Genomic DNA, 13,174 nt, shown 5'->3' on the forward strand with positions numbered 1-13,174 from the left:
GGGGAAATTTAGCTTTTCCCTTTCTTCAGAAAAGATGATGCACTCAACATCCAAATAGCAGTAATCAATCTGCATTTAAGGCAGCACAAATGGCCACTTCTGGAGAGCTGTATGATGTCTCCATTTCCAAATAGTTTTCTCCTTCAGGATATTAACAGGATCTGTTCACTCCCTCCATCCCATCCTTCTCTTCCCTCCCCACCCCTAGTTCCTTCTGACATAACTCATGCTGTGAGACTTTTCTTTATGATTCATGAGGGGCTGGGGTATAGCTGGCGCCCTTTAGCTTTATCTCCTGTCTTGACTAGCAAGCTGTGGGTAGTCCTGCAGATCATGGGTGGATGATTAACTGCTGGAAAGCAGTCCTCCTTGGCTCCGTTCTGTAATCATTAGTCTACACTGGTTGTATTCCTTCAGAGAGGACATTGTTCTAGGCTAAACTTCCTACATGAATTAGCCATCATTGTGTCTTCCCCCACCTCCATCCCCCAAAATAGGTTCAGCTATGACCACTTATCTGTCCAGAGCCACTTGTCTATTTTCGTCCGTCTCACTCTCCTCTTGGCTAAGAGGCTCTTGCTTCTTTCACACAACCCAAAATATTTGATATGTTGGAAGGTTCTTGTACTGGGAATATCATTTCAATCCAAAATAAATTGTAACTATAAAGTGATAACACTTGACCCTTGACTTTCTTGAATCTCTTATAACTTGCTTCCCTAAACCAGTGGCTCTCAGACCAGCCACATCACTGTCGCTCGGAAACTTGTTAGACATGTGAATTCTCAGCACCCTGCCCCCTGCAGTCTAACACATTCTTTAGATGATTCTGATGCACACTAAAATTTGAGAAGCACTGCCCTAATCAGTTCTTGATCATTGTAAAACAAATCAAAGTGTATACCCTTTCATGGAAGATTGATCATTTAATCTTCATTGTAATTAGAATTACAGTCATGGTTGTAAGTAACAGAGAACAAGGCATGGAATGGACAAGCTTTGGATTTCTATAGTATGTCCCAGCTCTTTATTCCCCTTGACTCCTGTCTCTTTCCCCCTTCCTCAGACTCTGAGTTCATGGCTCCTTAATTAGATTCCTTCTGAATAGCCTCCACCAGCTCTTGGCTAATTTAATGTGAAATCATCTCGAGTGTTACAGTGCTTGCTTGCTTTGGTTCATCTGCAGCGTCAGGTGGCTGAGTGGGTCGGAGAGCTGAGTCTCTATTAGGCATATCCCTATCCTGCTTCTGCTCTAATCCTTAGAAATCTCTCAGGAGGACTATAGTTCAAATAATTAATCACTGATACATCAATGCACAGAATTTTATAGCTGATTGTGAACGGGAAATCCGCTTCATAGCTTTCTTTCATTTGCAGGATTCTTTACATCTAAGTTTCTTGTAAACTTCCTTGTGCATTTCTGTTTTATCCTAAGCTACTTCTGACTCTGCCTCCCGCCAGCACCCTTCAACTTTGGGCCCAGAAGTTGAGAAGAATTACTTCCCATTGCTCTTGCTTTTGCATCAAGGTCAGAGAGCCAAATCTCTGGGGTATGGCAATGAATTTTTTCCAGTAAGTCAGAATAAATGTAGCTCACATTGGAAAACCGTTTTCCAAACTGAACATTGTCACAGAATTGTTGCTTTTCACTCAGTCAAAAGACTCATTAAAGTTTTCTGTAACTGATGTGTTTGTGTTATGTAACAAATATTTTATCAGGTATTTTGGGGGTTAAAAACACAAACACAGGATCTAGTGGTGATTTCAGTGAACAAGTAAATAATTACAAATATAGTTACAAAAATGGAGAATATATGTGGGTAGTTGGGATTCATAGGGAAAGGAGCACCCAGATTGATGGGTTTTCCACCAATAGAGTCCACAAGAGAAGGCATGTTCTGTTTGGTTTGCCTTGGTAAAGGGAGATGGAAAGCAAATGCCAATTTCTTACCCTATGACAGCAGTTTCTTATCCTAAGGAAGTAATTGGCAAGGTGCTGTAGAAGTTATTCCTCATGGCATTATCTATAGTAATAGAACTATTCACATAAATATCTAGCAACAGGGGATTGATTAAAATTTTGAACCATACATTCATATATGATGGTTAAAAGTGGTACTTAAACAGTGTTTTTTTCTTGAAATAGGATTATGAGTCATTGTTTTCTGAAATTTTTTTCTGATGAACTTTGTAATCAGAACAGCAAAAACTGTAAAATCAGTGTCACTGAGGCAGTTTTGAGTAATCTACCTTCCTGAGGCCCTATCCTCTCAAGAAGACTTTAGACTGCTCATAACCACTACTACCCAGCTCTAATAATCCTTTGATCCTAATCTGGGATAGTAGAGTTTGCAACTGCGTTCCCCTCATCTCTAGCATTGAGTTGGTTGTTCTCTGCCTTGGAGTTCATAATCCCTTTCCTCCCACTTACCTGCCCCTGCAGATCCATTGTCATACCCGGCACAATAGCATGTATCTTCATTCCTTCCTTATATTAGTTTAGACGAGATGATGACCTCGAGTTCTTTGTTACTTGCTTCACTGCCTCATAATACCTACTGACTCATTAGTCCGCCCACCTCCCCTTGACCGTAGGACTCAATTTCCTCATTTCCAGTCTATGCACTCTCAATCTTTTCTGTCTTTCTCATCGGTAATTCTCAATTTCATTGAAAATGCAGCTGCATAATCTTAGTGCCCCCACCTACCATTCTGCACCTGCCCCTGCTCTGTATCTTATTTTCTGAGTGGTGCCACCCTGTCGCTTCCTCCAGCTGCCAGGGAACCAGGAGAAGGGCCGAAGGAATTGTTTATTGCTACCATGTTGCACTGATATGTGTATTTGGTTCATGCTGAAAAACCGTATTCCTCAATGTGACCTGAAACACAATGAGAAGTGCTTCGGAAGTTTACCAGGTTTTTTACTCTTTGTTCTGCTTTTCAACCTTTTCTGTTGGAATTAATTTTTCTTCATACTGAGTCATTTTTCCTTGATTATTTAGTAGATGTTCCTTACAATCCTGCTACTTGGTTCTGTTTTGTCGTTTACTGTGGTCAAGCTTTGCTCCCACTCACTGCCACTCAGATTCTTGCCCATCCCCTGTGGTTCCAGTAGACTTGATGTGGGATGTGATGCTTTTGTTCTGGATGCTCCTCTGCTTCTGTTTCTGCTCAGAGGCCAGTCTTTAGCTGCTTCTGCCCTGGAGCATAGATCATGAAACTGTGTATCTGGGAAAGCCAACAAACCTCATTTTTTTACCCTACAGTCACTTTGGCATTGTCACTGTCTCCAATTTGAAATATTTTCACTGTTCCGTATTAATCAGTCAGTTACCAAGCATTTGTTCAGCTTTACTTGGCACACTTTAATTGAACTAGATGGCCCTGAATTTATATAATTATGGAAAGATAGCTGTCTGTTAAATATTATAATAAAGATTAAGGGCAGAATACTAACCCTCAAGGGACCTGTAGTCTAGATACAGAAATAAAGATTAACACATGAAACAATTTGAAAGTCATATGTTGCAGTTTATAATTACATGCTGAACTGAGTGATACCTGCACACAACACACACACACACACACACACACACAAATTATACTACCATTTCAAAGGAGTTCACCTAGGACCCCAGGTTAAAGATTTCTGTTGTCCCATCTATTTTACGATTGTAGTGAGGTTGTGGCTACAGATAGGTGATACTCTTTTCATTGTAGTGTTGACCTAGAACGACAAGTGGAATCAAGGGGGAAGCAAAAGCCCAGGGGACACACATAATTAATTACTTGCATGTAGGGGGCATGAAGAAAATGGGCCTAATTGGATTAGGAGTAATGTGGAAATCATGTGGATATGTGAACTGGGGCCACATGGTCGAGACCCATGAAAGCCAAGTCTGAGAATTTCCACTTGATTTCACAAGCTGATTGGTTGTCTTTGTTTGGGGTATAAGTAGGGGAGGAAAATGATGACGTCAATTTTTATTGAGAAGTGATGTGGGAGTGGTGTGCAATATTCAGTCAAAGTGTGTGTAGCTTCAAAAGGGATTGCATGAATTTAGTTAAGATATCCCTGATGTTATCTTGAAATAAATTGGTGAGGGCTTAGACCAAGAGGGTTCCAAAAGGGCCAAGTGAGCACAATTATGAAACAAGAATGTTGGATGTTGGGATAAAGCAAAAGCAGAGTGAAGAGACATCATGGAGCCTGCTTACCAGGAAAGCATTGTTAAAAGGAAGTTACAGATGAGGAGACGTGTTCAGGGGTCCTGATCTCTCTCAGCTCTGTAGCCTCCTTGCCCCATCATCTCCCTGCCACCTATTACATGCCATTTCTGCTTTCTGTCATTTTATTTTCTTTAGATCTCTTTCATGTATGAAAGTAGTTCTTTTTGTAAAACTCTGTTGAAAGCTCCTGCTCCCTCAGAAAATTCACAGATACTTCAGGGTGGATCAGAGATATTTCTAGCATCTGAGCTGACGCGCACTATGTCCCCAGGTTAAGAATTCCTGATGTGATAACTATTTTATGATTGTGATAAGGTTGGATCTAGCCATAAATCCTTTGAGTTTCTTTGTAAGCTCACAAAAATATTTGTTCAGAATAACAATCTACTGTTGCTGAATTGGCAGTAAGATGGAGGCCTGTTTGTTGGCACGGGAGGGACTGTGACTGCGGTGCTCAGACATCCAGCTTGGAGAGCTTTGGTCTTGAGATTTTCTGGATGAACTAGGGACTGCAAACCTAAGAGCAGACTCTTCCTTGGCATGAAATGTGTGCAGATTCTAATCTTGTGCTGAGGCCATGGAGATGATCTCCCTGCAAAAATGTTGTCTGCCTTTGCAAAGTTGTAGGTTTTTTCTTCTAGAGGAAAAGCAGCAGCTAATATGTGAGAATTTCAAGCTTTGCTGTTTAAAGAAAGCAGAGTTTTCCAGTGGTCTGAATAGAGTTCATCTTCCCACACTGTAGTACCATACAGCCCTGTGGCTCCTAGAAACAACCTAGAAAGCTGTGTTTTCATCTTTCAGTTGGCCCTGCCACTCCTTGGCATGTGTGTGGATATATACTTTCTTTCCCTGACTGGTGATGATGTTTGTCAGTTATTGACACTGGTAGTCTTTGCTGTCTTTGTACTGCTGCATCTTGGAGAAGAAAGCTGCTGAGAGGAGTAGGCTATGTTCTGCCCCACTGCTTCCTTTCTCCTGGCTGGCCTGCACACTAGCCTGCCTTTGTGAGGAAGCAGCTATTAAGCAGACACAGCAGGAGAAGTTTAGAAGTCAGGAGTTTCATTCCTTGCCTAATGAAAAGGAATGCAGAGCTGTGGCTGAGGCCCACAGGGAAAGGCAGTATGGGGAGCGGGAGTTAGTGTTTGCTCTGTGGAGCAGATACGGCGGAAGCCAGCCTGCGGTCTGCCTACCTTCCCACGTCTCAAAGACAGAGCTCCACAAATCTATCCCAGAGAAACTGGGTTATGTGAGATGCAGAGGAGAACCCCACTGAAAAGTGGTAGCAAGGCAGTACACCTTGTTTTCAGCAGAGCCTGGGTCTCCATGTCATGTATCCTCATAGCCTGGAATAAAGATAATACTCTCTCCCTTTGCAGATAGCGGTGGCAGGCCTCCCCTCTTAGCATTTGCTCCTCTCCTCTGTGAGATTCATTCCTGAATTCCTACTTCCCCCAGATACTCTTTCATGGAGAATCTCTTGCTGTGGCGTCAGACTTGTGACAAGCAGAGGGAGGTTTTCTGGAAGTGGCTCACTCAGCATCATTCCTGCAGCAGTGTGGGAACCAGAAGCGAAGAAGCCTCTGCACAGGGAAGGAGACCTGTGCTGTCGCAGGTTATTCTGCTCTTTTCTCACAGATCCCTCCCACTTTGCAGCCTGGGTCTAGTGTGCTACTAAGAGGCTAGAGTGCTTCCTAGGTGGGCATATTTGAATTTAGTGGTTAACTACCTATTGTTAACTTTGAATTTTGCTTCTCTTTTATGAAGAATTAACAAAATAAGGACTACTTCTCAGTTTATATATGCTGGTACAGTGCCGCTTTCTTGCTGCCTCTTGAATGTGCCAGAAATTGATCGAGAGTTTAACGGTAATATTTTAAGTGTGAAAAAATTATCTTTGAATGTTTTCCCAAAATTTATACCAGAACACAAATAAGTATCCGATAATATGCTTTTTAGAAGCAGGGTACAGCATGAATAATATTAAGACAATTTTAAAGAATCGTTTTGCTGTTATTTTAAATGTCATATGTACACTATTATCCACGTCTTCCAGTTTCTGATGTTAGTTTTTTCCTCTTTGGTAGCATATTTAGTTTTGGTTAAGTCCTAGATTTCTGCTTATAGCACAGAGCTACTTTGTGGTCACAGAAAGAAAGCAGAATTATAGTTTCCCACCTCACTGCTTTTGCCTCGAGGATCTTTGCTTTCTAACTTACTGCTCAGGCCCTGTTCTTTTTTTCTCATAGTATATGAGATGTTCTCCAGCCCCAGAAAAGGCCACAATTTCAGCAATGCTCTAACTTGAACCTGTCTGTTTACAGAACAGATCTATTTATTTTGGTTGTCCTTGTTGTTAAAGGATAAGGCTGTAGGCATTTAGTGCCCCATAGGACCTGCAGAACGCTTTGCAGGCCTTGCCTTGAAGGAGGTGAGGTACGGTCAGGGTGGGAAGGAGCTTGTCTGGTATCACAGAAGCTTCAATCTTAAGGCTGCTCCTTCCAATTTGCAGTAGCAAAATAAGGAGAGCCTGTTGGCGGCAGAGGAGGTTATAGAAATAGGACACGCAAGATGTAAGCAGGGCTTTGGGGAGGTGGAAGAGTTGGATTGTTAGTTGGCTTCTAGCCACCAACCTCTAGTCTTTTACTGGTAGCTTGCAAATCCCAAGGGGTGAGGGGCAAAGCTTGAGAATCGCCTTGGTTGCTGACCACTACTAGGATCCCTGAATGATAAATCACTAGAGGAAATTGTAAAGGGAAATATTTTTACCCATAGACAAGATTTGTGGGAACATCCCCTAATCTCTAGTTCTCTATCTCTAAGCTCAGAACTCTTACCTGCTGATGTCTGCAGGCTGGCAGTACACAAGAAGGCCTTATCCAACAGTGTACGACCAAGTAATTCACCAGTCAGCTTTTATTCTGTGGTCCTTCATTGTTATACCAGTGATCGTACCTAGTGAGGCGTAGGCTTCTGTCCCCAGAGCTACCACTCAGAGGATTGGGTGATTAAAGCAAACCAACCCATGGCTGAGGCTGGCAGAGTCCCAGAGTTCCCTGTTAAATCCCCTCTTATTATAGCTGAGACTGATTGAAAATGAGACTTAATGTCAGTTATGTAGCATTTGCTAATTTTTTTTCCTACTGTTAAATGACTTTTCTCTACAGTATTGCTCCATTCAGGGCAACTTATCTTTTTACCTGGGAGGAACTTATTTCCGTTAGAATTGGAACACTAGCCACATATTTTGCATTTAAAATGTTTCACGTGATTAAACACGGAAATAAACGTTATTACTTCTGTTTCTTAGGCCTGTGCTCCTCTAACTGATTCTTCTTTTGTGCCTGGAACAACGCCTTTAATTTGAAAACAAGTAAGGCAGCCCTCTGATTACTAAGCACACTGTTAGTGGAAACTGGCAGCCAAGTGCTGGTAACAGGGCTTAAGAGAAGAGCAGCTTTATAATCCCCCCTCCACCAAATCCTCTTGCACAGACTGGCTGCTCAGCAGTGTACAGTGTGACTTGTGTAGCCATACATCCCCACTTTAACAACCCTCGCTTCTCTCTTCATTTTTGCACCCTCCTACCCCTTCCCATTGTGATTCTTATTTTAATCGGTTTTTCTCTTCTTCCTTAACAGAGCTATTAAGAATGGCAAAGGATTGCATAGCAAGAAGGAAGTGCCTATCCACCGTGTTGCAGATATATCTGGGGTGAGTCGAGTCCCTGAATCAAGCTGTGTGGCTCAGAGGCTCAAGAGCGTGTCTGCATATTTGCTGAAGGACTTCAGCTTATGTGTTTTCTCTAGCTCGCTCCTTTTCAGGCACGGACTGTGACTTTTTTTCCCCCCTGGGGCATCTACTTAGGTATCTATAGGGAGCCTGTTTTATAATCTGGAAAAGCAGAATTAACTTCATTCTTTTTCTTTACCTGAACTATCTCTATGTTGCTTTTTCATTTTTAATTACTGTATTTTGAGTTTGGAAGGTAGTTCTTCTCAGTTGTATTAAAATAAAATTGCCTCTTTTTAAAACCGCTGTCCAGTTCTTGCTGTGAGTGGGAAGTCTTAGTGGCAAAAGGTCAAGTATAGGTTTCAGGAGAAGTATATGAATGCATCATGATTTCCTCATGACCTCTTGTTCCTCTGCTTGCCTGTAAGTGGGACAGAATGGAGAAATGTATGAACATCCTTTGAGATAATACATATAGATAATAAAGAAGAATCAATGGCACCAATATTTTAGAGCTCCCAATAGGCTGTGTCCAGATGATTCTTTAGCTGTAAGGACTTTACCTTTGAATGTTTAGGGTCTCTTTGGCTGAATAGATCCGTTTGATAGTTGAGCTAGTTTATTCATTTAGTCAACAAGTATTTATTGAGTGCCTGCTGTATGCCAGGAATTGCTCTAAGCTCTGAGAATATAACAATGAAGAAAACTGTTGAAGTCCCTACATTCAAGTCGGAAAGGGAGGCAGTTGCAATGTCAGATAGCGAAAACTACTGTGAAGAGAAGTAAAACTGGCCAAGGGGATAGTGAGTGGTGTCAGTGCTGATTTTGATCAGGTGGCCAGGAAAGGCACTCTCTATTGCCGAGACACATACCATCCATTTCAACACCACAGTCACTAATGGTTAAGGAGAGGATCAGGTCTGTGCCATGCATAGGGAAGATGCCCAGGGGAGATGAAGCCCAGGGTAGATGGAAGGAGGAAGAGCTGGTAAATCTTAGCTTAGGCACTCAGGGAATTTGCCTTGGGCCCTGAGAAGAAAATACTAGTATAAACAAAAGTGCTAGAGCTCAGCCTAGGCTGCAGGAGAGATTAATCAGAGTGTATTATCTTCCTGTTATGTGGTGTGCCCAGGCCTGGCGGAGGCTTTTTCTGTTGCTCCTGGTGATTGCTTGCTACAAATGTGTCTGGCAGGCTCCCCCTTGCCTAGGTATTGTGGTTCCCTGCTCATCTTAAACAATGGGACTCTGTTGAGCTTTTCTTTCTCTATAACCAGTCACTGCAGATTATAGGTTAAACAATGTTACCTACAACACATTAACTGGACTTCAGTCTAGAGGTTGGGGCCTCTGTTAAGTGGGTGAAGGATGCACTTTTTGTGGCTTAGAATCCTGAGAAGCCCAGAAACCTGTAGCTAATGGCCTTTGAGCCACAGATAACTATGGTGTGTCTGCTAATGTTCATTTTTAACAGGTGTGACTCACCCAGTGCGATGTTACTTGGCCTATTTTCTGTGTAGCTTACCCAGCTGAGTTATTCTTTGCATATATATTATTAATATTTTTATGTATGTGTGTGGCATTCTTAACAATGCTTTCCTTAATATTTGTCTTTCGGTAAAGCTGTTATAGCAATAAAAGGGCAAATTTCTGCGGTTCATCAGCAGGAGAAAAAGGTTATAAATGCTTTGGAAAATGCAATGAAAGCCCTTCTACACAAAGGGCCAAATATGCCCATCCAGAAACTTATGTGGGGCCCATACACCAGGGCCTTCCAGAAGCTGATTTCAACCTTAGGGATAGGCTCTCTCATTGGGCCCACCTGAGTTCATTTCTAGTTCTGATTTGGCACCAACAGTGAGGTGAAGCAACTCTAAGGAGGTTTTGAGGTTCAGGCACACCGGTCTCAGGGTTGTCCTCTCCACACCCCTCAATGTGGTATCCTAAAGATCTTTATTGCTGTCTCTGAATCTTATGCTGCCTCCTGCCTTGATGATTTCTGATGCTTTTTTTTATTCCTTTATTTCTGTTGTCATTAGCAGTGGGTCTTGTGAAACTTGTCTTCATTTATTTATTTACTTTTATTCCTACCCCACCAATTCCCCCTTAAACTCTAGCTCAGTTTCATACCAATTTTTATAATCTTTTCTGTCTCAGTATTGGAGGATTGGTTTGCTCTTAAGTTAAACATAAATGCCAATTAAATTTCTCTCAGTCACCACATAAATAAAAGAGTAAAGCTTGAGCAAGTGGGAGACTGAAAGTGAAAAAGCTGTTTGATTTAAATGAATGTCAGATATGACCTTGTCTGCCTGAATCACAAATTATTCACCTAAGATTGCAGTTTTTTTGGTGCCCTCTTTAATAGAGGAGTTTTGTCTTCTCCCACCTTCTAACCTTCCCTTCTTTCCATCACAGTGTTAAGTCTATGTGTATGTTGGGTGCCCTTGTTCAATTTATGTGAGATGTATGGGTTTTCTGCTTCCTGAAGCATGCTGGCAATTTTGCTGTCTGTGGGACAGGTGTGAGGTCAGATGGGCAAACAGCTTACAGCCAGATGAAAAATAAACAGGGAAAAAGACAATGTAATGTACATATACGTAATGGTTTCACAGAGGTTTCTTAATTGTTTTTTAATCTTTAACTGTGTTACCTACTGCCCCAGATTGATCCCCCTCTTAGTTGCAGGCCATGATAAATGGAGGTTTTTGTTGAGCTGACAGTGTAGGCAATATCTGCCGAAATAATTTACAATGAACGGGTGTTTGTGCATAATATCTCTCACCACCCTCCTCTCCATCCCAGTACACATCGTTGGTGAGGAAAAAGACATGCTTAAGTGTACATTCTGTCTCCTAAACACTCTTAAGAAATGTGTTGTATGGAAGAGATTATATCATAATGGTGAGGCAAATAACCTGTAATTTTGTTCTAGTGTTAACTGCCTCCATCTTTAGGAGTTGAGTTTCTACTCCTTTTCCATGATCTCTTCTCTTGCCGTTTAAAAAATGATTTCACAGAGTAAAGGTCAGAGTGCGTTAAAATGCTTTTGTATGAAGACCTAGCATATACAAGACCTGCTTGGCTGATTGCTTACAGTTGGAAGTGACTCATCTAAGCACAGGAGTGTGAAGTTGATGGCTTGGAACGTAAGATACCAGCCTCTGTAGTGGCCAAATAAGCTGGCCTTTTTGTTTGTTATTACAGATGGGTTTTGATGTCAAGGTCAACTGAGTTTTGAGTTGTCCATAAGATGGACAGAACATCTGCATATAACACCAACTGAATGAATCCCCAGTTTGTCTAGGGCTTTGATAAAAACTTGGCCCACTAGACCAGGCGTGGTGGCTCACGCCTGTAATCCCAGCATTTTGGGAGGCCGAGGTGGGAGGATTGCTTAAGGTCAGGAATGCAAGACCAACCTGGTCAATGTAGTGAGACCCCATCTCTACCAAAAAATAATAATAATAATAATAAATATATGTGTGTGTGTGTGTGTGTACATGTGTATGTGTGTTAACCCATCTGCATCTCTTACACCTATTTTTAGGGTACCCACTAAAGGAAGAAAATTACATACTCCCAGGCTGGTACCTTAGATCCTGAAGAAGTTACTGATTTTTTGTTATTTCCAATTTTTCACAGTATAGGAACTGGGCTATTAGAAGTACCAGCCACTGCTGCCATTTCTATCATAGTCTAGTTTCCTTTCAAGCCAGGATGTTCCAGGGTGTGTAGAACCAGCTGATAATTTGACTGACTTGGTACTAGGTCTTACTTGATTTGAAGGGTGGTTCTGTGGTGACTGACTTCATACATCCATGTTTTCATTATTAGTTGGTTTTGTTTTTCATTGATCCTGTCTGAGCTCCCTCCCTCGCCAGCATAGAAAAAATTGGAATATGCGTGTCAGTGTTCTTTATCTCAGGTTTCTCAGCTGTACTTTATCTTAGGTTTATTATTGTTTTTGCTGTGGCCTGCTCCGTAATAAATACAATCTCCTGCAGATACAGAGTGTAAAACAGGCAATAAAATGGGGTTGGTACATGGCTTACTGTTGTTCTGGTAGATCAGACAAATCAATTATGATTCTGAGATTAGAGAGAGCTCCCCATTCCTCAAGTTGCAGCCAGCCCTTCGAGTGCTGATTTTACCTTTTACCTTTACCTCCACTTCTCCATCTTCCTCTTATATGGGAGTAGGACTCAATGAGTCGTAGTGTATATCTGAGTTTTCTTCTCTGTCCTTTTCCTTTTGTGTCTGTCCTCTGTGCATGAGGAGTTACGATGTTTGTTTGATGGTACAAGAAGATAGCATCCTCTTCAGTCTTATTTCTGAAAGTCCCAGAATAGGGGTTGTCTTCTTTTGAATATATTCTGCCTTTTCATATTATGTAGTCCTGACAGCTCCTCTGTTAATTTCACTATTACAGTATATACTCTCTTAATCCGTGGGTCTTTTTATCTGTTAACTGCTGCTGTGCTCCTTTGGACGTTTATCACATCATGGCTTGGTTTCATGCTCATGTTACATAGCACTTTTTTATAACCACCTTTCTCCGTGACTGATTTTGTTAGAAATATGTAGTATTACTGATTTTTTTTATTTTTATTTTTTTAAGGAGACGGGGTTTCACTTTATCACCAAGGCTGGACTGAAAGTACAGTGGCACAGTCATAGCTCACTGTGGCCTTGCACTCCTGGGCTCAAGTGATCCTCCTGACTCAGCCTACTGAGTAACTGGGTCTACAGGTGCATGCCATCACACCCACAGGATCTTGCTATGTTGTCCAGGCTGACCTGAAACCCCTGGCCTCAAGTGATCCTCCCACTTTAGCCTCCCAACGTATTGCTATTATAGGCATGAGCCACCACCACCCTAGCCTAAAAATTAAGCCATGGTTTGGAGTGATCCAATGACTAGCTTTGGGGAAGGTGCAGGGCACAGGGGAAGAAAGTCAGACATTTGGGGCCCTGTTATTCGTGAAACGAAGTCTTACAGAGTTGACCAGTAGGATTCTGACTTGCTAATGTGAAGGATTGAAGTGTTCCTTTAAAACAGATAAGATTAAATCAATAGATAAGAAATAGATTGGTAGACAGGGTTGGATTTTCTCCAGCATCTGCTCCTGACCTCTGCCTTCCATTTCTGGTTTTCATTGCCCTCTTAAACTTTAATAGCACTGTCAGCCTTTCTTTGAGATTTCTGTAGGTGTTA

At 41.7% G+C, this 13,174-nt stretch overlaps 1 protein-coding gene across 2 annotated transcripts in view; it reads left to right on the top strand.

The window, feature by feature from the left end:
* The window catches only part of SND1 (staphylococcal nuclease and tudor domain containing 1), a 434,013-nt gene that overhangs the window by 242,669 nt on the left and 178,170 nt on the right, over positions 1–13,174 (top strand). For both annotated transcript variants that reach the window (XM_054497017.2, XM_063668433.1), the window contains exon 14: positions 7,869–7,941. In XM_054497017.2, the coding sequence (XP_054352992.1) occupies positions 7,869–7,941 (73 nt within the window). The remainder of the gene's footprint in view (positions 1–7,868; positions 7,942–13,174) is intronic.

The sequence above is a fragment of the Pongo pygmaeus genome, chromosome 6 (assembly GCF_028885625.2).
Source record: "Pongo pygmaeus isolate AG05252 chromosome 6, NHGRI_mPonPyg2-v2.0_pri, whole genome shotgun sequence".
NCBI lineage: Eukaryota > Metazoa > Chordata > Mammalia > Primates > Hominidae > Pongo > Pongo pygmaeus.